This window comes from Carassius auratus, chromosome 14, assembly GCF_003368295.1.
Source record: "Carassius auratus strain Wakin chromosome 14, ASM336829v1, whole genome shotgun sequence".
Taxonomy (NCBI): Eukaryota; Metazoa; Chordata; class Actinopteri; order Cypriniformes; family Cyprinidae; genus Carassius; species Carassius auratus.
This window is the reverse complement of record NC_039256.1, coordinates 13879094-13905852: the sequence shown is the minus strand read 5'-3', so window position 1 is coordinate 13905852 and position 26759 is coordinate 13879094. Positions and strand designations below refer to the sequence as shown.

The 26759-nt window shown below is 36.5% G+C and overlaps 3 protein-coding genes across 5 annotated transcripts; 1 reads left to right on the top strand and 2 right to left on the bottom strand.

Annotated features, from left to right (window-relative positions):
• Positions 1-1868: 1868 nt before the first annotated feature.
• Positions 1869-4734, bottom strand: LOC113113723 (proheparin-binding EGF-like growth factor). Its single transcript, XM_026280156.1, has 6 exons — positions 4563-4734; positions 3744-3953; positions 3385-3589; positions 3124-3279; positions 2946-3042; positions 1869-2852 (listed from the first exon to the last, which is right to left on the bottom strand). The coding sequence occupies exons 1-5, from the start codon at positions 4603-4605 to the stop codon at positions 2970-2972; spliced, it is 687 nt and encodes a 228-aa protein (XP_026135941.1). The 5' UTR covers positions 4606-4734; the 3' UTR covers positions 1869-2852; positions 2946-2969.
• A 1311-nt stretch (positions 4735-6045) lies between these two features.
• LOC113113721 (RUN and FYVE domain-containing protein 1-like) lies at positions 6046-17104 on the top strand. Its single transcript, XM_026280152.1, has 17 exons — positions 6046-6328; positions 8919-9092; positions 10089-10206; positions 10316-10417; positions 10538-10661; positions 10744-10805; positions 10911-11046; positions 11185-11286; positions 11506-11622; positions 12399-12566; positions 12660-12757; positions 12957-13076; positions 13688-13817; positions 13925-14019; positions 14286-14334; positions 15830-15907; positions 15984-17104. The coding sequence occupies exons 1-17, from the start codon at positions 6046-6048 to the stop codon at positions 16122-16124; spliced, it is 2097 nt and encodes a 698-aa protein (XP_026135937.1). The 3' UTR covers positions 16125-17104.
• On the bottom strand, positions 16571-26699 carry LOC113113722 (heterogeneous nuclear ribonucleoprotein H-like). 3 transcript variants are annotated; one of them, XM_026280153.1, is made up of 11 exons: positions 26518-26699; positions 26006-26103; positions 25768-25923; positions 25181-25324; positions 24414-24552; positions 22764-22942; positions 21716-21819; positions 21465-21600; positions 19410-19493; positions 19227-19325; positions 16571-17839 (listed from the first exon to the last, which is right to left on the bottom strand). In XM_026280153.1, exons 2-11 carry the CDS (start codon positions 26088-26090, stop codon positions 17736-17738), a joined length of 1230 nt encoding a protein of 409 aa, XP_026135938.1. In that variant the 5' UTR covers positions 26091-26103; positions 26518-26699; the 3' UTR covers positions 16571-17735. The 3 variants fall into 3 exon arrangements, with proteins under 3 accessions (XP_026135938.1, XP_026135939.1, XP_026135940.1); XM_026280154.1 differs by having other exon boundaries at positions 19095-19325; positions 26518-26698; XM_026280155.1 differs by having other exon boundaries at positions 16571-17843; positions 26518-26698.
• Between the last annotated feature and the right edge of the window lie 60 nt (positions 26700-26759).

Sequence of the window (26759 nt, the reverse complement as noted above, 5' to 3'; positions counted from 1 at the left end):
AAAATACAGTTTTCAAAATGGCTTCTAAGTGACAGCAGCTTCTGAGGCAAGCCTGCAAACTTTAGCCATAAAAGTGTAATGGATATTGCTAATGCTGTGGCTTTGGTGGTACACAAGGAAGGAGACCAGAGGCCGTTTTATGACTAAGGTGCCTCATGTGATCCAAGTTAGCCATTACACATTTTCCAACAGTAAATACTACATTAAATAAGACAGTAAAGTAAGACAATCTCTGGATTGCTCATGAGAGCTGGCTGGTCTAGCATGAAAAAATAGGCTATTTGGGCAAAAGAAACAACATATATTAGACAGTTGTTGTCAGTTTTCATACGTGATTTCAGATAGGAAATTTAATCATAAAATGATAATGAGAATTTGAAGTTTCCCTATTCAAAGAGATTTCAAATATGGCTGCCGAGTGAAATGACTTGCCTTAAAGGGGCTTTGGCAGTGTTGTTTGAATGCCCTATCATGTGTGAGACGCGACCGCAATGGTTAAATGCATCTAGTGCATGTGTGCGTAGAAAAACTATGGAAAATTGCATTGCATTGCCTTTTCTTCATTCCTCTTTTTTAAAAGCAAAAGTGTGCTCTGTGTAAACCGCCCAAAACAGTGCTGATGTTGCAAGATTCATCAGTTATGAAACAAATTCAATTTAGCTATAAAACAGCTCTACACAACACTGTAGTGTTAAATGAGCTGAAGTTTTATCCTCATCTGAGAGCAGTGATAATTTCAGAAAAAAAAATCACTAGTATGTTTCACAGTTAATTCTAATGAAACAAGACTGACAGTATTTTCTTGTAAAGAAGCTTAGGAGAAACTGGACTTAGTTGAGGGGCATTTCTGCTCTGGTATGTCATCATAACCTTCCTAGATTATGAAATGTAAGCTCAACATACTGCCAGGGTGTGACCCAAACCCATATGTAAAGATGTGGCAGAGCTAGATTGGATAGCTCATAAAACACGAGAATGATGTCATCCCTAAAAGAGGGCTGTCGACCACCCAGCGTGTGTTGAACAACCGAAATCCCCTGCCAGATCGGTCAGCTGACCCCACCATATCCAATTACCCCAAAGCTGAGTGAACTTTTATTATTTATTTTGTTTATCAGCAGTGGGACACTTCTTCCGAAGCCCCTGTATGAATGATGTCACCCAACAGGAGCTTTACAAACAAACAGCGTGAGTCATTCATTCAAGCAGACAGGCACTCTGTGGAACAAGCTGAGCTTGTTAATGCATTTTGCGGAGGTGGTTTGCCACAAATGTTTAAACGCTGGTTTAAAACAGTGAGGGTCAGAGGTTAAAAAAACCAACAAAAGGATCTGAAACCAACTTCAAACATGCAAAAGGAAATGAGCTCTGTGGTGTGGTTTCCTCTTTTAAATCAGAATCAGAATTTTAAATCTTTTAAATCCATCCCGGATCCAGTTTTTATTGATCAGAAGTAATTACAGTTGAGTATAAAATGCTTGTCCAACAAGTATTGCAATTTTCTGTCAAGGAAGTGCAATTTCACGATGATGCAAACAGATAATGCAAGGTGAGAAGTTGCATGTGATGGGTGTGTTTGTGAAAGAGTGTTTATTGTCAAATAGCCACAATGCAGATCACATGCTCAGGATACAGGTGCATGTCACATGAAAGACATTTTTGGAATTGAGAGCAGGAGACAGACTAGACAAAATTGTCTTTTTATACCAAAATGTAGACATTACAGTATTCTAGTTTTCAAAAATATCTTCAAAATGGGAAACCGGTCCTAACTGCTCTCATGAGGAAATGACTCATTGCATCACACTGGAATCTTCCTCCTTGGGAAAATAATGAGCATCCAATTCTTTAATGAAATTACAATAACGTGGTCTTTTATATAAAGAGGTTTTATTTTTTGCCTTAATTTATTGTCGGAGCATTTTTTTTAATACTCCATACATACAATGAGAAAACCACTACGGAGTCTTATATAGCAGGATGCTGAAATTAAATAAACAGAAAACGAAATAATAATTCACATTTCTTATTGGGAACACTGTTCAGTAACAGTGTACGCATTTTACTGGCCAAAAAAAAAATTCTTTGAAATATGACTTTTCATAAAGTTTGCTGAAATACACATTCTAACACAGTCCTGTACATCAAAATACAAAAAAATAATCATTGCAAATATTATCTTAATTAAATGCATAAAAAAAAAATAATAAACATACCATTATAATATACGGTTTTGATTTTCAGTCTACCATTGTTCGGTACTCATTTACTGAATAGACACGGATTACTACTGCTTTTTTTTAATAAATAAAATATTACATCAACATACAACACAGAGACTTTCAAATACATTGCCAGTGCATTAGGTCTGGACAAAGTTGGTCTAAATCCAAATAAATATTAATAGTTTTATATAGATATATACATAAATAAATAAATTAAAGCATAGGCAGCAACGATTAAATACACAGTGCACAAGACATGAACAAAAATGCTTATTTGTAAGAATACTTATTTCAGGCCAAGCTTCTTCAGGACTAGAAAAAGCCTAACCTCTAAAACTCAAACTACATTCCCAACCCCGAAGAGTTCCTTCTCATTCTGTATCGAACAGCTCGGTTTCTCTTCCTGACCGAGTCTGTTTGTCAGAGTTCCAGTTCATGGCAGGTTTTGAGCTCTCCTATGAACCATTTAGCGAGTCATTCGTGAGTCAGGCCCTTCACAGAGGCGCCATGACTCTTGCCAAACAAATGCTGTCACTCTATCCTCCTCTCCAGCCCGCTCTGCCCGCTGCGCCGCACGACATTCAACTTTGCCACTTCATTTTGAGGTAGAATTTCCACACGGTTGCCCTGAAATAAAACCAGAATGCAGATGTCAGGCGACCGAGTCAAATCATGCTGGTTGATTTTACGCAGCGTGTATGAATGGATGAGCTCACTCACCGTTCTCTCTCTCTCTCGTCTCATTTAGTGGTGTGGGGCTGCGCCCAGTTTCACTTTCTCCTCATTTTCCACATCATATGCACCTTGCTTGTGAAACCTAGATGATACAAAGATTGACATTATAGTAGACTGCAAACATCTGATGAAAGAAATTTAGTGGGGGTGATTAAATACAAACCTGAGTGCCATTAAAAGTCCAATGATGGTGAGACACAATGAAGAGAGAACCACGGCCACCACAGCAAGCGCTGTAGTGGGGTTATACGCTCCCTCATTCTGCTTTACTTCCAGGATGAAAAGGTGACATCGCTCTCCAGAATAGCCCTTGTCACATCTGGAACAAAATTTTTTTTTTTTCTTAAACTGTTTTATAAATATAACCATTTCAATGAAAGAGTGACAAAAATGACAGGAGAAATGGGTTAAAGGAAGGGCTTACATGCATGAGGGGCCCTTTAAGTTCCTGAAATACTGGCAGGTTCCGTGGATGCAAAAGTCCTTGTACTTTTTTAGACATGGATTCCTTTTCTTGCCTTTACCCTTTCCTTTGGCCTTCTTCCTTCCGAGCCCCTTCCTCTTCGAGCCCTCAAGTTTCTCCGCATTCAACACTGCACTCGGGTCTTTGGGTTTGCTTGAAAAAGCAACTGTTTTGGTGGGAGAAGAAGAAGAAATGTACAGTTATTCATACTAAAATTTAAACTACAGCATAAATGAAAATCACAAAATCTGTGTCAAACTGCTTATGGCCCTCTATTGAGATAATAGCATCTGCTAAATGCGCATGTTTAAATTAATTACCAAGTGGCACTGCGTAATCCCCTGAAAACTCATCCTCCTCTTCATCATCATCATAGTAATACTCCTCTTCCCCCTCATAGTCCACTTGCTTGTTGTCCACAGTAGATCTCTTCTCACTCAGTGCCTCCAGAAGATCAATCACAGCGGTCTGTGAAGGCCTCTCGCTCTCGAACCGCTCTATAGACGCACTGCTCACTGATGTGACAGCCACTGAATGGAAAAACAGTGAATAGACATTAAAACTTAGTCAGTTTGATTGATTGTTTAAGGTTATGCAGTGGATTGTTGACTACAATGTAAATGATATACTTGCTGGAGTATTATTTTTGTTATTAATGCATAGAGCCCACTAATAGTTTCCCTTTAAACTAGAAAGAATACAGTCAAGTTAATTTCACGATCCAGAGACTGACATGCAAATAAGCATGTTTTAAAACTAATAATAGGTTATGTGCATTACCTAAAACCCATAGTGGGTGCTGAGGGGGTTCATTTACAAAAATCCTGCATGCACAGACACTGAGCTAACGAATGAACGCACGAGACAAAAATAAATCTATCCTAGAATATTCTTAAAACAGAATGACTGAATGACATTGTTGACCCATTAATAGGTTAGATGTTTTGCACGGTAAAAAAAAAAAAAAAAAGCATCAGTTGAATATGAAACAAGTCATGTTATGAATTTATCCTCATTTTATTAGTAATTCCCAAGTTTCTTTACCAAAAACTGAGCATTTTACACTTGTATGACTAGCAAGGGGTTGTAATGCGACACCCTTTAGCAACAAGCAACCTCGGTCTGTCAGTTATACTCACCGATGGCAAAGACGAAAAGACGCAAAACAGTTAAAAACTTCATATTTTCCCTTCTGGTAATGAAGACGATAGATTCAGCTTTCAAAATTAAAATCCTTCCACCAGTGTTAATTCCTTTGAAGCCACCGTAGACTGTTACTTCGTGGCTAACTTTGTTACCGTGAGCGTCTCTCTTGAGTCAAGGTTAAAAATCAGCCGTGTCCCAGTCGCAGCCTCTTAAATATGAGTGTGGCCACGCCCACTATAAGAGCTGTCACAGATCGTGTATCAAGATAAAATCCTTTGATGATGTTTTATTAGCTGTTTTATTGGTCTGCATCTCTTTCTTCTTTTTTCACCCATAAGTTTTAACCCTCCTACTGTGCTACAAATACACCCACCTGTGATCATCTGACCTACTTTGTAAACAATAAAAAAGCAGGAGATGAGATATTTCATAAACTCTCACAAATTTTATAACAGATTGTATATTCTGGTATTAGTAAAGTTGGCATTATAGATACAATTTTACACGTTCAACAGCAGTAAATAAAGGCTCACTTTGAAAATCCATCGCAACAAATCTGCTAATCAGCATTCTCTACTGAAATGGTTTTGATCACGAGGTTGAAGTAATAAAAGGAACATAATATTATGTCATTATAATTTCATTTGCATGAGAGCCATGCAAGTGGATCAGTATAAGCACATTAAGGGAAAATATTTATGTAAACCATGTTGAAAATATGGTTCTTTCAAAATATGTTAATGTGTTTAAACAGACATTCACTAATGCTCTGATAATGAAATTTTTATGAAAGTTACGGGTCAAAACCTTTTAAGATCTAACAAATCAATCATCCTTCATTATTTTTAATCCTTGACATTATTACCAACGATTGCATTCTTTCATAAATGATTTATTTTTGGTAAACTATCACAACTATCTATTTTTTTTAACACTCAAGTTGTCTTAAAATCATTAAAAATACTTTGCAAGTCTTTCCCTAGATTTGGATATTTTACAACACACTGAGCAGAAAGCAGAGCAGCATTTGAAGAAAGCAAAGCGGCGTTCGCTACTGCCATCTAGTGGATACATTCGACAGTCCAACCAATATGCACACATAATTTATTAAACTTTAAAATGTTTAAAACATGTCTGTCCGTATGTGGGTAAGTTTTCAATCTATTTTGAATATGTTTTACTTTTTTTTTTATTAATGTTGGTTTATTTTGTATTTGATTTATTTGATTTATGTTCAATATATTCCTTCTTTCTGTTCTATTCGTCTAATTTCTACGTATTTAGTAATCTATTTTTTATTGATGTCTAGATAATAATAATAATAATAATAATAATAATAATAATAATAATAATAATAATAATAATAATAATAATAATAATAATAATAATAAACCTCGATCGCTGATTGATTTGTCTCCCCTGAGCGATCAAAAGCCGATTGCTCTGGTCTCGAGTCACATGTTTTGACAAGTAAACATGGCGGACGAGGATCCAAACATCAAAGTTGAATGCGAAGACGTTCCTGCAAAAGAAGAACGACCAGGGGCTACGGAACCTGGGCAAAATGATGTCGCCAACGATACCGACGAGGTCCATAAGGACAAACGGGCAGACAGCTCCTGGTCAGCGCCGATTCTGTCGTTTGCTCGGAAGGCGACGGAGACGCTGAGCAGTGGAGTGAATCACTACAGCGCGGGGTTAAAGGCATCAGACACATCACAACACACCTCTGACACCTCACACCCCCTGAAGACGGCAGGTATGACACCTGTTCAGCTCTCTAATATTTAAATATATGAATAAGAAAGTTAACTGACTGCGCTTTAGATAAGCAATCAATAACAGAAATCATAACGTACAACGATAATACCTTATTTTTGAAATGGGACTAGTAACTAGTATTGCCATAATATTGAATATAAATACACATGCGCGCAGTACTTTTACACTACATAAATTGGTGCGTCAAGATTCTGAACATGTTTAAAGGCAATATGAAAATCTGACTTTCAGATTGGTACAAATGAATAAGGGAAGGTGTGTATGTTTACTATATTTGATTTATTTAATTTTATATTTAGCTTGATTTTTTCTTAAAGGCGTCATATGATGCGATTTCAATTTTTCATTTATTTTTGGGGTGTAACAAGCTCTTGGTGCATAAAGAAGATTGTAAAGTTGCAAAGATTAAAGTATCAAATCCCAAGAGATATTCTTTATTAAAGTTAAGAGTGCCACGCAGCTATAAAACGTCTCGTTCAAACACGACCCCCATGTCTACATCACTATGTGGAAATATTTGCATAATGCCACCCAAATGTTCACGCAAAGAAAGAAGGTGTGGTTTCAGTAACCGCAGTTAGTGTTGAAACAGCCATGTCAGGGAGATGCTGTGTATTTAGGTGAAAGCAAAAGCACTTTATTTGGCCTTCAGAAAGTAGATGCATTTAGGAATCTTTAAGATTACTTACAACAGAACAGCAACGCATTTAATGGATGACTGTTTCGTGAACCTAGGAGAGGAGGCAATTCTGATTTTGCTACAACAATCTGGGGCTTCTGAATCAGCTACTGTAAATATGTTTTATTATTAGTTTAAGTATTTGCTATTGACTGTTTAAATGCAGAGTTTTGCACATTGTGTGTGTGTGTGAGAGAGAGAGAGAGAGAGAGAGAGAGGGAGAGGGAGAGAGAGACGCATGGTCACACAGTGGAGTCAGGTGTCTTAACCGTCTGTGGCTTGTGTACTGCAAACACAGACACAGTGATGAAGCTTGTATGTCATGGGACTCTGTTCCTCTTTCAGGCTGGAACTGATGGTAAAACTAAGGACATGTCTTTACATTTATTTTGAAAGATGATGCTTGTGATTATAGAAAGGGGCCTTATATTTCCGACAAGTGCTTACGGTGTTTGGCCAATCACAATGAACTGGGCCAGTTGGCCAATCAGAGCAGACCATGCTTGTCAGAAAGAGGGACTTTGTAGAAAATGAGAGAATTTGAGAGAGGCAGTGCATAGAGGACCTACAATAATGTACAGTATTTGAAAAAATATTCTATTACACCAAATACACAAAATAATGATCTTTAAAAAAAGCATCATATGACCCCTTAAAATAAACCTGTGGGAAAAGACAATCTGAAACTACAAATATCGCATGCAGTGTCATATTTTAGATGCCAGCTACTGCATCTGTATGTAAATACCCAGTTTTGTTTTAGTAAAAATTAATAATAAAACATATGTGCAGTATATTATGTTTAAAGTATTTTTCACATTTTCTACCTAATATATTGTACTGCGTATTATTAACATTATTTTTATTTATTCTATTTTATTTATTCTATTTTTATTATTTCCGCTTTATTTGAATCAACCTTTTAATTATGTCATTTTAAACAATAATACTGTAGGTTATTTGAATTATAGTTACTTTTTAAATCAAAATGCCTTTTTTAATCAAATTATTTTTATTAATTATTTATTTTATCCAAAATTTGCATTTATTTTAGTGTAATGATATTTTTTGGATTATTTTATTTATTTATCGGTTTTACTCTGTTTTGTTGTTGTTTTTTTTACTTTTCCATGGTCCCCCAGCTCTCCCTTGTGTCTTACTGTTTTGAAAATCACAAGAAAATAATCAATGCTTTTATATTTTCTTGGTGAGAAGTATGAAACTGCACTAGTAAAAATGTAATTGTGGATTAGAGTATATATACTCAAAAATATAAAATGCCAACCTAGAGAACACTGTTGACACTGCTGGAAATATCATGTCAGCTGCCCAAATACTATGATATATGAACATGATGTAGTTTAGTAAAAGACAAAAACTCATTTTATCTTCTGACTGCAGCACTGCTCCATCAAACAGTACAGACTTGTAATAGAGATCTAGAAGTGTACCATTCAAAAGAATGTACAGGTCCAATTGATTGCATCACACAGGCTACTTGCAACTCTTATCGGGCCATTATCCTTTTTGATTAGGCATCAACGAGTGTAACAAGTCATTTATGAATTTGAATGCAGCTAGTGTTATGTTTTTGTGGTGTGATTCCAATATGTGACATAATTGTATTGTAGACCATTACAGTATACAGGAAATGAAAATGCACCTGCTTCCTGACTCTTGTATTTTTTTCCAGCAGGAACTTCCACTTCCCCTCATGTTCAGTTTTAGACTCTTAATTTATTATTCTAAGTTACTGTAATATTGAAGTCATTGTTTTTTCATTTGCATTTAATTACACTGACTCACCAGTTAAACTAAGCGACCGTGAGCTGATTAGTCCTGCAGATGCCACAGGAAGTGTTTGTGTTCATGCATCTGTGTTGTCCAGCTGTGAAGGATCCCATGGTGGTGGAGAGGTCAAACCTCCTCAGCATGATGAAGCTCAGCATTAAGGTTCTGATCCAGTCCTCCCTCAGTCTCGGCCGCACGCTGGACTCTGAATATCCACCTCTGCAGCAGTTCTTTGTGGTTCTGGAGCATTGCCTTAAACATGGCTTTAAAGGTGAGATGGGCCATAAATCCTAAAAGTGAATGTAGAATTACCAAATGTGACTGCATTCATAGGGTTAACTCTCACAGAAACATACTCCGGTCACATTTCACCATCAGAATCAAATGAGAAGAATAAAAAAATGCTGTATTTTTTTAAATAAATATTTTACACTTATGTACATGTATCTAGTTATTTGTTTGTACACAATATATGATCTAGCTATTTACTTATTTATGAACATGAAGCATATTTATAGTCTGACTTTTAGTTTGGATGTTGCACATTTCAGTCGGAGTTATTTTAATAGTTATTTTAATAGTCATTTTTATTATATAAAAATATTTATTGTACACTAAAAATAAAATGCTGCAATGTAATTCGTTTAGAAAATGACATAAATGTCCTTACATGATTTTTTAAAAATACTTTAGAGCAGTGTTCTTTTCAAAGCATTGATGTATTGTTTTCGTTTTTAATGAATATTTTATATATATATATATATATATATATATATATATATATATATATATATATATATATATATATGTATATATATATATATATATATATATATATATATATATATATATATATGTATATATATATATATATATATATATGTGTGTGTGTATATTATTATTATTATTATTTTTTTTTTTTTTTTTTAGAAATGTGAAAATGAGAAATGTGCCCTTGGTTACTAGCTGAAATGCAATACGTTTAATATGTATTTTTAAATATTTTATTTCAATGTATGTTTTATGGTTTTATATTTTTTAATTTAAGTCGACAATAATAACGCTGCTTCGGGGTTTTGAGGTACTTACATTTTTTTTTTCAGGTGGGAAATGTTTAATTGTTATGAAAACTTAAAGGCTTTATTACTTGAAGGAAAATATGATTTCTTTCTCATTTATTTGTTTTGACTTCTGGAGTGTAAAACATAGATATTCTTGACAGGTTATGGCTTAAATCCTGCATGTTTCTCTCTCTCCTCCTTTGCAGTGAAGAAGACTTTCATTGGTCAGAATAAGTCTGTCTGGGCTCCCCTGGAGTTGATCGAGAAACTGTGCCCAGAGTCAGCTGACATTGCCACCAGTGTGCGGGATATGCCTGGAATCAAGTAGGTTCCCATCACAGGCGTTTGTCTTGAATATAATATCCTGTCTGAAACAGTGGAATAGGTGAGCGTGATTATATATTTACACTCATGAGATTCTGTGTTGTTTCAGGACAGGCCTCGGGCGAGCTCGAGCATGGCTTCATCTGGCTCTAATGCAGAAAAAAATTGCAGACTACATGAAAGTGCTAATAAATAGAAGAGACCTTCTTGGGTAAGAACAATTCAATTCCAATGATCTTTAATATTTAGACCCTTCTACAGAATTTGTGTTATGTCATATAAAATACAGTATTGTAGTGCTATTCAGTTCTGCGTTTTTTTTCTGTCTCAGGGAGTTTTATGACCCGGGGGCTCTCTTAATGGAGGAGGAGGGGGCTGTGATTGTAGGGATGCTGGTGGGTCTGAATGTGATCGATGCCAATCTGTGTGTGAAAGGAGAGGATCTGGATTCCCAGGTGAAACATATTGCCATCCAAACCATGTCATCAGATGTGCTCTTTAACACTGATGCTAAACACTGCGTTCTTGTTGCTGCAGGTGGGCGTCATTGACTTTTCAATGTATCTAAAAGATCAACAAACAACTGAGAACACACAGGAGTGAGTGTGTGATCACTTAGCAAAGATTTAGCATTAAATCACTAATCACATGGCAAGAGCTGGTTTAGTCATTTTGACTCTTTCTAATTCTTTAACTGCTAACAGTGATTCAAAAATGACAGCCATTCTTGACCAGAAGCACTACATAGAAGAAGTGAACCGGCATCTGAGCTGCACAGTGACCGATCTTCAGGCCAAGATGGACTCACTGGAGAAGACCAACAGCAAACTCATTGAGGAGGTGGAAATATTAGATTGATTGATTTACTTTATTATGTCCTTCTATTTTGCATATTGTCTTTTATTGGTCATTATTGTGCACATTATTAAATACAGGATTAACATGGAAAAATAAATGTATTTGATGTCTTTTGTTCAGCTTACAGCAGCCACAGACAGAATCAATGTTCTGCGCGAAGAGCAGGAACAACTTAAACAAGAAAATGCTAATATTCTCCAATCCAGTCAGAGGAAAGAGGAGGTGAGAATTGCAATAGAAATGTTATATTATGAACGCAATCAATCAGTGTGAAATAATTTGTTCACTGGAAAAGTCGCTAGAAAAAGTTTGGAACAACTTATGCCAGACCCTAAAAATGGCCAAATGTAGGCCTGTCTGTTGGTTTATTACTAATAAATGATATTTTGTCTTTCCAAAAGAAAGTTTGCTTGCTTTGCCTCACTTTGGATTGTTGTTTAGGTGACTCTACATGACAGCCAGGTTGAGCTAGAAACATATCGACAGACACGGCAGGGTTTGGATGAAATGTACAATGTAGTCTGGAAGCAATACAAGGAGGAGAAACGGATCCGGCAGGTAAGAATAAAATAATTCAGCTCTAAATGTAAAATCGGTTGGAATTTGAGTCTGTATTGTATATTGCATACAGGGTCAGAATAAGTCAAGGATAGTTCACCCCAAAAAAAAAGAAATTATACCCACCCTCATGTAGTTTCTTTTCCTGAAATATTTTTAAGGATGTGAGAAACCAAACAGTTGCTGCTCCCCAGTTACTTTCATAGTATGGGGAAAAAAATACGATTGTCAGTATTCAAAATAAAGCAATAAGCCCCAAGAAGCTGTGGTTTACAGTGAATTTATAACAGTTAAGGAGCATTGTTAGGCAGTATTATAAATTCACTGTAAACCACGGCTTCATGGGGCTTGTTGCTTAAACAGTTATTCCATATGTGTAGTAAGGTTTCACAGAATAAAACGGAGCATTTATATCAGTGTAATTATATAAATAAAAACCTCATTCTTCCACCAAACAATGTAGTTCCTCAGAAACAGCTGTGGTTCCAACAAAGTGGTGGCCAAGCAACATACAGAAGTACACAAAGGTGTGTGTTTATAGAGTAATTTACAACAGCTTCGAACACAGCTCAACCAATCAGAATCAAGGGCCGGAACTATTTGTTTTATAATATCATTTTGTATGTTCAACAGAAGACAGAAACCCATACAAGGTTTGGGAAAACTTGAGGTTTCATAAATTATGACAGAATTTTCATCCCTTTAATGCATTAATGTAATTTATAATATATAATGGAGCCAGTCAAAGTATCTGAATAAACAGTTTGGCAAATCAGGAGCTGCAAAAGGAGCTGGAGCTGCAGATCAGTCTGAAGCAGGAAATGGAAGTTGCAATGAAACTCCTGGAAAAGGACACCCATGAGAAACAAGACACGCTGGGCGCGCTTCGACAACAACTAGACCAAGTCAAGAATCTCAACCTACAGATGTTCAATAAAGCACAGGTGTTACATCTTATTGACTGAAAAACTTAAAGTTACTGGAATAGGATTAGCTGTAATCAGACAAAACTTAATTCTTGTCATTTAACCTGTTAGGAGTCTGACCGAGTGGCCCAGAAAAAAGTGGAGGACATGCAAGAGCTGGAAGAGAAGATGATTCAGATGGAAGCAGCCATGAAGGAATTAGAGCAGAGGTGCCGGGACAATTCACTCAAGATAATTCATTATTTAGCCACCCATATGTTGTTCCAAACCTAATGAATTAGTTTTTTTTTTTTTATGATCTTTGGAAGAATGTAGGTGAAACAAGTCATACAGGTTTGAAACCACATGTATGAAATGATATGAATGTTGTTTTTCTAGACCTGATAAACATGAGTGCTTGCTCCTTAGGCTTCAAAATTCAGAAAATGTGTGCAAGAACACGGATGAAAGCCAGAATGAGCTGAGATCGGAGATGAAAGGAAAAGTGAACGCTCTGCAGAAGCGTCTCGCTGATCTCGACACACTCCGGTAGTGTAAATCAAGCTTCTTGAAATGCATAGATACCTTGAAGGGATAGTTCATCCAAAAATAAAAAAAACTTTGTCATTTCTCTCACACACTTAAGTTGTTCCAAACCTGTATGGATTTCTTTCAGCTGATGAACACACAAAAAAAATATATATTTTGATGAATGTTGGTAACCATACAGTCGACTTCCATAGTTGTCTTGTGTGTTCAGCAAAAGAAAGAAACCCATACAGGTTTGGAACAAGTGGAGAGGGCATAAATGATGACAGAATTATGATTTTTGGGAGAACTGTCCCTTTAAATTTAAACCAGCTGTAAAGTATGTTTCGAATTTACATTTACTTTTAAAGTCACTTTAGAAATCTCATCCTGCATTAGAGAACATTTTTTTAAATACATTTTATATTATACATTTATTTAATTTTTTAGTAGTTTATGTATTCCCCCAATTGTTTTTGTTCTCTAAAGATGTATTTTTTGTTGACCTGTAAGTTCAAAAATAATTAAGTAAAAAAAGATGAGGTGAAAAAAGGGGGCAATAATTTCACCCCTTTAGATTTAGATTTAGATTTTTTTTTGCGATTCATGTGTTATTTCTGTTCTCCTTTCAGGGCAGGCCTAGAGTCCGAGCTCAGCACAGAGAAGGAGCAGCGTCAGAAGCTACAGAGAGAGCTTCAGAGAGAACAGGACAACAGCACAGAGCTGCGCACACAACTGCAGCAGCTGCAGGGCCTGCAGACGGTCAGATACACCGCTGCTTCAGCCACAAAACAGAAAATCAAAGCAAGAGTGAAGGTTTTGTATTATGGTGTTAATAAATGATGACACTCTTACCTTTGTTTCCACAGGAGCTTCTTGATCTTCGAACGGAGAAGAAACAGCTCCAGCAACTGTGTGAGGAGCAGGAACAGGGTCTACAGGAGATGGGCCTTCATCTCAGCCAGTAAGACACCTCCACTCATATTTTCTGGTATTTCTGAACAATCACAGTTGTCTTCTGTAGAGCTGCTTGAATCAGATTGTGTATCATAATTAATGAACTCTGCAACACTGACAGTCTTTTTGAACTGAATTCAGTCAACGCTGAACCAACTTCAGCTGAATGATGCTTCTGTCATTTTAGAGCTGCTTTACAGCTGAAAGTGTTAATTTTATAGCTGAAAAACTTTGCAGTGTGCTAAATGTCTTGAACTAAAATCCTGCTTTCAGATCCAAACTCAAGATGGAGGACTTCAAAGAGGTCAACAAAGCCTTGAAGGTAAAAGAGCTTCATGAGGTTACCTTTATTGTGTCCATTTGCACAGCAAAGCTAATGATCACTTATTTGTATTGCTTTCCACGTATTCTTCTTTTTTTTTTTTGCTGTGTAACTTCTTGTACACTTACTGATGTGATTTACTTTTGTCAAATTATCTTTACTGTCGGTTTTGATCATTTTATTGCATCCTTACTTACAGGTGCTGGTTATATAATTAGAATATCATCAAAAAGTTTATTTCACTAACTCCATTCAAAAAGTTAAAATTTTATATTATATTTATTGATTACACACAGACTGATATATTTCGCATATTTCTTTTAATTTTGATGATTATAACTGACAACTAAGAAAACTCACAAATTCAGTATCTCAGAAAATTAGAATATTACTTAAGACCAATACAAAGAAAGGATTTTTAGAAATCTTGACCAACTGAAAAGTATGAGCATGTACAGCACTCAATACTTAGTTGGGGCTCCTTTTGCCTGAATTACTGCAGCAATGCGGCATGGCATGGAGTCGATCAGTCTGTGGCACTGCTCAGGTGTTATGAGAGCCCAGGTTGCTCTGATAGTGGCCTTCAGCTCTTCTGCATTGTTGGGTCAGGTATATCACATCTTCCTCTTCAATACCCCATAGATTTTCTGTGGGGATAAGGTCAGGCGAGTTTGCTGGCCAATTAAGAACAGGGATACCATTTTGTCTTGAGATGCTTCTGATGCTGTCTGTTGTTCAAGAGTGGCTTGACACAAGGAATGCGACAGCTGAAACACATGTCTTGCATACGTCTGTGCAGTGGTTCTTGAAGCACTGACTCCAGCTGCAGTCCACTCTTTGTGAATCTCCCCCACATTTTTGAATGGGTTTTATTTCACAATCCTCTCCAGGGTCCGGTTATCCCTATTGCTTGTACCGTTTTTTTCTACCATCTTTTCCTTCCCTTCACCTCTCTATTTATGTGCTTGGACACAGAGCTCTGTGAAGAGCCAGTCTCTTTTGCAATGACCTTTTGTGTCTTGCCCTCCTTGTGCAAGGTGTCAATGGTGGTCTTTTGGACAACTGTAAGGTCAGCAGTCTTCCCCGTGATTGTGTAGCCTACAGAACTAGACCGAGAGACCATTTAAAGGCCTTTGCAGGTGTTTTGAGTTAATTAGCTGATTAAAGTGTGGCACCAGGTCTCTTCAATATTTAACCTTTTCACAATTTTCTGAGATACTAAATTTGGGATTTTCCTTAGTTGTCAGTTATAATCATCAAACTTAAGAAATAAACATTTTAAATATATCAGTCTGTGTGTAATGAATGAATATGATATACAAGTTTCATTTTTGAATGGAATTAGTGAAATAAACTTTTTGATGATATTCTAATTATATGACCAGCACTTGTAATAAAGGTATTCATTTTTTTCACCCCAATAATTTATGTAACGTTCAGTTATCCAGATAATTGTAATTGATTTATTTTTTCTCTCGATAATTGTCTTCTCAAGAGTCATACCTGGCTAAAAGACAATGATGCTACACAGTGCAAGCAGTGCCAAAAAGAATTTTCAATCTCTCGGAGAAAGGTGAGTAATGCTCCACTCTCGGTCACTACACGGCAGGCTTTGGCATGTACTCAACTCTTGCTTTTTCTGCTTGAAGCACCATTGCAGGAACTGTGGAGACATCTACTGCAACAGCTGCTCCAGCAATGAGCTGGCTCTGCCCTCGTACCCCAGACCTGTCCGCGTGTGTGACGTCTGCCATTCCCTCCTGCTCCAGAGAAGCTCCATCAGCTCCTGACAGCATTCAACATCTCTGCTGACCGTGTGTGCGAGAAACTACAAGGCCAAGTGTATTAATCAAAATCTCAATCTCTGTTTTTAACACTTATGCATTAATTACTCATGGCACCACTGGCTTCCATTTGACTAAAATCTTTTGATCGCTGCAAAATCATATGCAAAGAGTTTTTTTTTTTTTTTTTTGACAGGAAGACGCATGGATAATTAGAAAATAACTTTAATTTGATTGTATTTGTAATGATAGTCTCCATTTTAGGGAGAGCACTAACATATATAAGCCTTTCACGTGTTCACCAAGAGTGGATTCAGAGGATACATATTTCGATACTTATCAAAATAGGACAGAATTAATTTTTGTAATGATTTTTTAAATTCTGGTGTGTTCAATTAAATTTTTTAAGGAGACACGGAATTACTGAATTGTAATCTTTCACTAATTATCACTTTTTTTTTTTTTTGGGAGCACGTGCTTGTGCTATAAATATTTAACCCGTGCATGTCATACAAAAAACATACCAATATCAAAGGTCAAAAGTTGGAACCAGTTCCCGTATGAAGATAATAGATATGCAAATTGTTCGACAAAATGTGTAAATCATTCATAAAACCCTTCTTACATAAACAGAATTGAAAAACGATGGTTTTATGAACACATTTGTTCTGTTACGATCATGAATAAGGCCCCAAGTCTGTAAATGATTTTTCATTGTCCAAAGGAAAGATCACATTAATAGTATGCAAGATTAAAGAGCAGATGGATTGTATTTTCTCCAACTTTTTGCTCATGCCAGTAAAACAAAAGCATTTTTTTAAAATATAAAATTCTTAAGGCTCTCTGAATACAAAATGTATTTTACATTGTATGACATTTTCCTGTGTTGTACCCTCTTTTGTCTCCTGTTCTGTTCATAAAGCTGTAATGAAGTTTCGAAGATTTTATAGAAGTGTGTACGGTTTAATAAACACTGCCTCAAAGTATTAATCCATCTGTGAAGCCATGAGGACATTTGTCCACTACACTGAAATCACAGGTGATACAATGCATGGGAAAAAAAATCAAATGCAAACAATAACATGCATCTAAAAGGAAACCTGTCCACTTCCCACCATGCTTTAAAATTATACAAAAATCTTTTTTTTTTTTTTTTTTCTAAACTTAAACACTCTTTAAACGATCAGCCTGGAGTAAGCATTAAGTACAGGCAAAACACCTTTGCAGGAGCCAAAAGTTTAAGATATGATGCTACAATCACTGATAAGAGTTAGACCTCCATGTGCAAAGATATCAAGCTGTACGAAAGGCTTTGAGAAAGTTGGCCCTTAGAGGAAACAAAAATCACCTCTTTAATACTCTACTGTAATAACAGATTTACAGGCACCTCTCCAGTGTGATACATGGGCTGTGTCACATTTCAGCAAATAAAGTTTCTCTTTAACATAAATTACTACCTCTAGTCAGGATTTGTTTTCAACCATGTCAAAAGGGAAAAAGAAGTTAGGTTGTGTACAGCTCCAAACACAACTTCGAAGGGAGCAAGGAACAAAGAACAAACAAATGAAAGAGGACACTGTTCAAATGAAGGTTATAAAGCTCTGAAAGGCCTGAAGGCTACATCCCCCAGCCTCCTCCCATGCAGCTGTTGAGGCCGTTCATTCCCATGGACCCGCGGCTCCCTCCACCATAGTAACTGCTCCCCATTCCGCCCTGATTACCTGACAGGAGAAAGAAATACACATTTTAGGACCAGGGAGTTCTCAGTGCGCAAAGAATCACCGTATATACTACGACTCTCAAGGCCTGGTCACATGACAAGTGATGCAGGTTTGTCATGGATGGGTGATTTACATGGTTATTATAGTTAACTTTACAAACATTACAACCATTACAAAAACATTTGTCACTTGAAATACAAGATTTATTTCAGCTAGCTGCCAAGTTTTCATTTTAATGTAATTTAACAATGTACTATTTAAAAAATAAATAAATAGTTAGCTACCATAGTTATCTAACGATGTTTTAATGAATGATATATCTCTTATGATACTGCTTATTGCTTTTGTTTACTAACATAACTGGGTAAAAATGTTTTATATATATATATATATATATATATATATATATATATATATATATATATATATATATATATATATATATATATGCACCCGTTTAGTTTGTTTTTAGTTAATGGCATAAGCCATGTAACAATACATCAGGTGAACTGTTTGGCAATCAATACCTGCACTTTAGTTCAAATAGTCAGATGGGGTCAAAGGTGAAACCGTTTAAACTTTGGGTGTAAACATTACATAATTTAAAGTGCATGCGATGCAGTGTCAGAGATAATGCTGGTTTGATGATTGGGAGACTTTGATGGAGGTCATGTGATAGAGCCTTGAGCGATGCGTCAAATTCTAACCCACTTGGACCCCTAAAAGATTCCAGCAGCTTGAAGAACTTTCTGGATGGTCTATTTGGAACCCAATTATAAATCCTAAAATACTAAGCCTTAACCAGCAATATGCATCAATAAACCAGCACAATGCAATCAATAAAAACATTAGAATTTTTTTCTTTATATATAACTGTGTACAAATTCTGGATATCCTAATTCAGAGACTTCATCTTTTTGTGCAACAGCAGCAATCCACCATTAGCGAGACCATCCCATTTAAACAAAATCTGGTTTGGCCTTCAGAGACTTGCCCCTGAATTGGGACACAGATGATGTCATTTATCAAATGCCTGTTTTTTGGTTAGTAAGCTAACCATCACCATAATCAACGCATTTTACATGCAACCTTTACTGAATTGTTCTCTGTTAAATATGTGAACATTGATATTTAAAAGGTACACATTTATTCAACAGAAAGATATTATGTAAGTAGTCAATGTAAAATCCAGACAAACTTTATTAAAATTGTATTATTGGCATTGGAAGTACTGTTTAATTGTGATTGTATTTACCTGATCAGCTACAACAGGATAACACGAAAGGCTTTTTAATCAGGCATTACAAACAGCTACCCCTAGGGGTCCAAGGGCGATAGGATTTGGCAGGGAACCGGCTAGCAGAGCTACGGAAGAGCTGACACTCACTGTAGTCACTGTAGCCCCCCATGCCACTCTGGTTACCATAACCTCCACTGTAGCCAGAGCCCATCTGTTGGCTGCTGTGTCCGTATGACGACTGGTTTCCTGCAGAGCCACAATTATGCATTTATGAGCGCTGCTCAGTAGAAGTTACTAATGTCTGAAGGAGAGGTGAAGACGGGGTCTTACCCATACCGCCCATCATTTGGCCACCATATCCTCCACTTCCGCCCCCTGCCGTGGAGTTTAGGAACAGCTCCACATAACGGTGTTCTGCATGAGGATAAAGACCGATGACAAAATGTATTTAGCATCCACTCCAACAGAAGTTAACATTCGGTTTATTACAAGGATATGCTGCAGTTTTGTCGTCTGCCGGTTTAAATGCTAAGTGGATTCTTAAAAGGTGTTTGTGATTTATAAACTTAAAAAAAAAAAACCTCTCGGTTAAGCCTAAAGTATACTTCAGTTTTTACGTGCACGCAAGGGTCAGTGTACAGTGCGTGATGCAAATTTTAATCATCAGAATAGTATGGGCACCCTGTGATTTTTGTAACAGCCCGTACTTTGTACGCTGATTGCTTTTGCAGTAATCAGTTGTTCCACAAGGTGGCAGCACTGCCCCCAGGCCATTGTTTTACAGTGGAATAAGAAACTAAAGAAACGGAACAACAACAAAATATCAGAATGCAACAACAATAGACAGCTGTGGCTGTCAAGTGCTTGCGTCAGAGGGTTTGTAAAAGAGTGGAAAGACATTTTTATCGAACATAACTTCTAGGGAAAAAAAACAACATGCCGGACAAAGATATGCATTTCCATAGTGCATGTGTCGACCGCCTGTGTTCGTTCTCACAATCAAATGGAGAATATTTTGAAAGGTTGCACATTCGACTGTTTGCATACAATAGGGAACGCAAAAAACAAAGTATACTTTGGGCTTTAGGCTCCAGAATATCATCCATCATTTATTAATTAAGGGGTTCAGTTTCCTTCAATAGAAGAATCCAGACGTTCAAGACCCATTAATAGGACTGAATTTAAACCGTTTACTCAAAAACTATTTATCTCATAATTTACTCAATTTCAAGTAGTTCCAAACCTAGATTTCTTCTAGACTATCTTCTGACACAAAATAAGATATTTTAAAACTGTCACCGTCCCGTATACGGGACGCCTAAATTTACTTCAATATATTACAATTATATCCTAATCTAATCATGACAAACTATATATCGTTGGAAAGGTCTAAGACTCCTAAATAGATATTTGACCACGTTTTGTTGTTAAAAATGATGAAGGAACAGTAAAAGATTAATTTATAAAGAGAGTGCACCTCAAAACATATACATCATAACAGGAGTTCTGACCTTTGTCACAAAAAATCTACTCCGCTTCCTTTTTCCCTATCACATGTTTTAGTAATCATCATAAATCATTTGAAAGCTTAAATACTCCAAATTCATCTTGTGAAAACCATTTTGAAATCGGACACTGCGTTACCATGGAAATCATACTTTAAAATATTTTAGCATGCTCCTCCCCCTTAGTGGGAGGGGTCATATTCCATTTATATTACGGTCTTTTAGAATCAAAACTTTTCATAATCTTGACAAAATACATATCGTTGGAAAGGTCTGAGTCTCAAGATTCTATATTTGGTGGTTATTTTGTCATAGACATAATATTGAGGGAGAAATTGATACATTTGTGACAGAAAAATGCATCCAAAAAATTCAATGGAGTTTCAATGGCCCCCGGTGGCTTTTTGTGGTATAACGCCTAAACAAAATTGCATATGAACCTACAATTTTGCAAATGAAAACTACAAATTTGGAACACAACTTATTTAGACATATGGCTTTACTTTTATAACAATTTTGGATTAAAACATTTTATAAAATATTTATTTTAAATAAAATATAATAAAAATAAAATAATAAATGTATTTACAGTAAATGTAAACTTCTATAACTTTTTTATGCTTTCATTTTTTAAAAATTCTGCAATAATCTGCAGATTGTCTTCTTTAAAAAGAGACCAACCTTTGGTCTGTATTCAAAAGCGTTTATGAATTATAACAATTTAAGCGTGAATAGTGTACTTTCACGTCTATGTTCAAAAATGGGGGTGACAGTTAAAAGGTTAAAGGATGTGGGTAAACAAACTGCAGACTTTTCATTTTTGGGTTAACTATCCCTTTAATAAAAAGCTTTCAGTTTTACTTCCTCTACCAACACTTACGCATATTGGCTTTGTCCTTCGACATGGCTGCCACTGCGTCCTCATGGGTGGCAAATTCTACATCCGCTTCACCTGTTACTCTTCCATCAGGGCCGATCTCCAGGTGAACACGCACTGGGTTCAGTGGAGAGAAGAACTAGCGAAAAAATATGGCGAAAGACACATATATAATCAAACATATATGTAATCAAATAAATACTTTGTATTAACAGATAATTGAAAAACGTGTGTGTGTGTGTATAAGGACTTACATTGTATATGTCAGTTTCAGTGGCTCTGTATGGAAGGCCTCTCATGTGCACACAATGTCCCGTTGTGCTCTGAAAGGAGGAGCTGCTGTCCCCATAACGGCCATCTTTGAAGCAAATAAGAGCAAGTACAGGTTAAGAAAAAAATATTCTGCCTGATAAGCCTATAGCTGTTTTACTTAACTGTGCACAAGCATCTTGACAGGAAGCTGCAGAAACAGGGCAAAATGCAAAGATTTATCTCAAATAGCAAAGCTATTCCCTTATTCTTCATTTATCAGAGACGGTCTTATCTAAAGTGACATAAAACAGTTTATTACAAGGAAAGTTCCTTGAAATCACATAAGGTTTGAAACTACAACTATTAGCAGTCTAAATCTGCAACTATTATTTTGGAACTACTTTAACCGAGTGCCATAGTGTCTGCATTTCTATCTATATGCAAACTACCATCCAAAGTTTGTGGTACTTTTTTCTTATTTTTTTTATGATTCTAATGATACTTAAATTTAGTAAGGATGCATTAAATCAAAAGTGACAGCAAATGTTCTTTAACCTTCTATCAATCACATAACCCTGTAAAATGAAACATCCACAAAAAATGTATCTGGGCTCATCAAGATTTTTTTTAATTGACACCTTTTTTTCAGCAAGGCAGTACCTCATCCAAAGTAACAGATAATAATTTAATATACAGACTATATTTTTATTAAATGAATATAAATCATTAAAGAATCCTGAAAAAAAGTATCTCAGCTTCCACAAAAATATAAAGCAGCATAACAATGTTTACAGCATTTCAAGATAATATTTCTTGAGCAGAAAATCAGCATATTAGAAATGATTTCAGAAAGATCATGTAACAGTTTTACCATATTATTGAAAAAAAAAATGCAGCCTTTGTGAGAATAAAATACTTTAGAAAAAATCTTACTAACCCCAAACTTTTGAACAATAGTGAGATATATTAAAGCAGTACACAAAAATGAATATTATTAAGCTCTATCAACAGTATTTGTAGAAATGTTAATAACAACCAAAAATACTTCACCTCCACCGTAGCCTCCACGTCTCGTTCTCTCAAAGGAGACTCCTCTGCCCATACTGTTGTATCCGCGGCCGCCTCCAGGCCTGTCGTAGGGCCCCGGTCTCTGCATGCCCATGACCTTACGCTGGGGTTCATAATGTGTGCGCACCTCCGCTCGGCTGCTCTTGAAGATCTCTATGTACCTAAGGACATAAATGCAGAGTAATGGCACCAGGGTCTACCGGCAACAGACAAGAGCATTTCCTGCGTGCAGTATAAATAAGGGCTGTCTGAAAACGGGTCTAATGAACAAACACCCTTAGTTAGAATGAGTCTGGGATGACACTAATTAAGAGTCAGCCTCTGCGTTCAGTGACTTTACATAACAGTATTTCCGAAAAAAAAAAAGAAAAAAAAAGACAGAGAGAGACAGAAAATAAAGAACCCTTAAATATTGAGTTTCATTCAACCCTTAATTACAAAAAAACTTTTCTTATGGTCACCCGAAGGCAGCTGGCAATGTGTTACTGTGGTCTGGGTCTTATTGGACTGACATGCTGCTTTCGTTCTCTGCTAGCAAAGCACTTCAGACTGTTAGGGTTAACTTTGTATTACCTGTTCAACTGGGTCCTCGTGATCTGAAGTCTTCAAATGGTAGAAAAACTGAGAGATCCCTATTGCATAAAACTTAGTGCTGAGTGAACGTGTGACTAGCCTATCGGTAACAGGGAAGGGCTGACGTCAAACACCTCAAATAAAAAGAAGTGTTCCTTGAGCAGCAAAATCACCATATTTCAAGAATTGTGTGACACTGGAGAATGAAGTGGTGAGGAAGAAAATTCTAAATTAATTTGGTGAACTATCTCTTTAAATTGTAATAATATTTCACAATATTACTCGTCAAACATATAACAAGTCCAAATACATACTTAATACGTTGATTAAGGTGCAATTATAGTTGAGACCCATTCATTTCATAGGAATCCACTTGATCATGAATTTCATGTGAGGACAAAAGATTTCCCCTTGCAGATTTAGCAAAAGGTTCATGCTTTTTATGAATCCACTAAAACCATCAGAAAGCTGTTTGAAAGTGTCTTCTTTGTGAACTGTGCTTCATACATCGCTACACTAAACACAGTTTACCATGAATGCTTTTTGCCAAATAATTTTGCAGAAATTCTACTGCAACTTTAATACATCTGACTGATATAACTGCCTTTTACAACCCAAAATGATTTGAATGCACATATAAATGAGTAAAAATTCACTAAACTGTCTACACTAGTTTCCGTTTTTAAACGGCGTTATAGAATTAAAACGATCTGCGCTCACACTGGCGTTTCAGAAACTATCTCCGTCTACACATCACCGAAAACACATATCATGTGACCATACATGCACACTTGGCATGCGCGTAAGTGTAAACAAGAAGTCGGTTGCCAGTCCCAGTACTAGTGTAAACGGGGCCTAAATCTACAGTGCAACTCAATGGTTCACTCAGCACTAATAATACATAATCTTTAAGGCTTCTGGACCTCATCTTCCTTGTATTTTTTGTGTTTGCCGTCAATCATCTGTGGTCATATCTTGCCATTTCTGCAGTGGATGATTTATTGAGGTGAACACCATAAGAAAAGCAACGTATCCAGGCAACCAACCAGCCATCCCCACCTGTGCCCTATTCTTTCCTTGTGTTTCTTTAGAGCCTTTTCGGCTATATCCTGTGAAGCAAACTGCACGAAGGCCTCCCCCGTACTCCTCCCCTGGAAGTCCACCGGCAATGTTATCCCATTTGGCACGATTTCCAACCCTTCAACCCAAGGACAGATAACCCCAGTGGGGGACAAATTAAGTCACAAGCCCATTAACAAGACTTTAAATTACTCTATGGGTTTCTCTTTATGTCAAATGAGCAATGGTACTAGATAAACATTCCAAATGGGGCCACAATACATTTGAACCTTTTCTGGCACAATTTACGGATAATTTTGTGCAAGAAAAAGAAGGGTCACTTAAATCAAATGCCTCTTGAGCTTCTGTCTCAACCCATCTCTTGTTTATTTGGTAAGCCCCAAAATGTACCTAGATTGTTGTGCACCTGTATCTTAGGTATATAAAAATACAAAAAGGGCTGAGGCAGTTTAATTTAGAAGAAAAAAGAAAGCACAAATTAATCAATTACATAAACGGACAACGCTGGATAAAAAGTGACCCATCTTGGTCCTTCTGGATGGTCCAATTCTTAAGATTCAATGCAAATTTCAACTATTCCTAATTTTAAAGATTATATGACTGAAACTGAGCTCTTTAATTTAAATGTTCAAAGTTCATTTAAGTGCAAATGATGGTCCGATGAACTAAAATAAACCTAAGATAAATGGTGGCATATTGTTTCATTTTGAGTAAAAAGGGCCATTCTAAATTCCTATCGGACATACCTGCAAAAAACTGGACAATTTCCTCCTTGCTGCATCCAAATGGCAGACCACGAAGCCTAACCAGGCCGTCCCCTCCTGTGTCCGGGCAGTTCGGTCCAGTGTGCTTCAAAACCCAGTCCATCTCAACACTATTGGATTTGAATACTGAAAGCACATGTGAATCGATCAGTATTTTATCTTGAAATATTTAGTGTAGTTCACCAACAAAAAAGAAATTATTTCCCAAAACCCTTAGGTCATCCAAGATGTAGATGAGTTTGTTTCTTCATCAGCATTCAGATTCTTCATCAGATTTGGAGAAATGTATTAAATCACTTGTTGTCAGCAGTGAATGTGTGCCATTCACAAGACATTAATTGTGAACTGGATTCATGTGGATTATTGTGATGTTTTCATCAGCTGTTTGGACTCTCATTCTGACGGCACCCATTCACTGCAAAGGATCCACAGCAATCACCAAATCTGTTCTGATGAAGAAACAGACTCAACTACAAGGACAGCCTGTGTGGGTGTATACATTTTAAGCAAATTTTCATTTTTGGGTGAATTATTCCTTTAAGGATCCTAAGGCAAAAGCAGCTGCCTACCTTCTACATAACGGTGGCCCATTGTTTCACGATCTCTCTTCACCGCAATTTTAAGATCTTCTTCTGATTCGAACTCTACAAATGCTTCTCCACTTGGTCGCCCTTCCCGTGTGTATGTGAAGTGTATGCTTGTCCCATTGTTGGCAATTTTGCACTCTGAGATGATATTTAGCTAGAATTAGTCAGGTAAGGAATAAAACCTAATTGCAAAAGATTTAAGCAGAGGATTTTTTTTTACCTGAGAAAAATCTCTGAACTTCATCAACAGAACAGGACCACGGCAAACCTCTGACTCTCACCACAAAACCCTCTCCATCCGCCATGCTGGACACAACCCTGTAAAAACACAATATACAGGACAGTGCCATTTAATTCACTATAACATAACACCAAAACTAATATTTATTTTAAAGTGATCCGAATTTCAGACACTTATCTGCATATCAAATTAAGCATGTCTGCATGGTAAACTCCAAACTAAAAACATATACAGTAAAATTCTCAGACAGAATAAATAAATAAACAACAGGGCCAGCTATTAATTACAGCTAATCTAATCAATCATGCACCTAAACATTACCAATTCATTCTCTATTCAGTCAAAACGAAAAAACAAGAAAATCCCTTTAAAGCATAAAACAAGGCTCTATGTGAAAAGCAAATAGTTATTTACATAATAAACGAGTGAAACTCTTTATTGAGGAAACGAAACTGTTAGCTTTGAGAGCTAACGTTAGCTGAACCGCATACCTTCTGATAAACCCTGCAAAGACGCTTCCTCTACTCAACCGAAGCAAAGTGAAGTGATTTATCTACCCCTTAATTACGTATTTTACCATACGACTTCTTATATATGTCGAGAATAAGTAAATAATAATAAAACGCGAGAAGCTGAAGTGTGCTCACGTATGAACGAGCGATAAACGGTGCTCTTCCCTGACCTGAGGCGGATTGAGAAACTACAGAGGCGTTTGGCGACACCTTCTGTTTGG

What these genes read in the sequence shown, in the direction of transcription:
- LOC113113723 (XM_026280156.1), bottom strand. Translation starts at nt 4,605, where the DNA reads ATGAAGTTTTTAACTGTTTTGCGTCTTTTCGTCTTTGCCATCG. An exon ending in TCTTTTCGTCTTTGCCATCG is followed by an intron (nt 3,954 to 4,562) that starts GTGAGTATAACT and finishes TTTTCCATTCAG; the next exon opens with TGGCTGTCACATCAGTGAGC. An exon ending in GGATTACGCAGTGCCACTTG is followed by an intron (nt 3,590 to 3,743) that starts GTAATTAATTTA and finishes CCACCAAAACAG; the next exon opens with TTGCTTTTTCAAGCAAACCC.
- LOC113113721 (XM_026280152.1), top strand. Translation starts at nt 6,046, where the DNA reads ATGGCGGACGAGGATCCAAACATCAAAGTTGAATGCGAAGACGTTCCT. An exon ending in GCTGATCTCGACACACTCCG is followed by an intron (nt 13,077 to 13,687) that starts GTAGTGTAAATC and finishes TTCTCCTTTCAG; the next exon opens with GGCAGGCCTAGAGTCCGAGC. An exon ending in ATGGGCCTTCATCTCAGCCA is followed by an intron (nt 14,020 to 14,285) that starts GTAAGACACCTC and finishes TCCTGCTTTCAG; the next exon opens with ATCCAAACTCAAGATGGAGG.
- LOC113113722 (XM_026280153.1), bottom strand. Translation starts at nt 26,090, where the DNA reads ATGGCGGATGGAGAGGGTTTTGTGGTGAGAGTCAGAGGTTTGCCGTGG. An exon ending in GGGCCACCGTTATGTAGAAG is followed by an intron (nt 25,325 to 25,767) that starts GTAGGCAGCTGC and finishes ATGTGCTTTCAG; the next exon opens with TATTCAAATCCAATAGTGTT. An exon ending in GAAGGACAAAGCCAATATGC is followed by an intron (nt 19,494 to 21,464) that starts GTAAGTGTTGGT and finishes ATCCTCATGCAG; the next exon opens with AACACCGTTATGTGGAGCTG.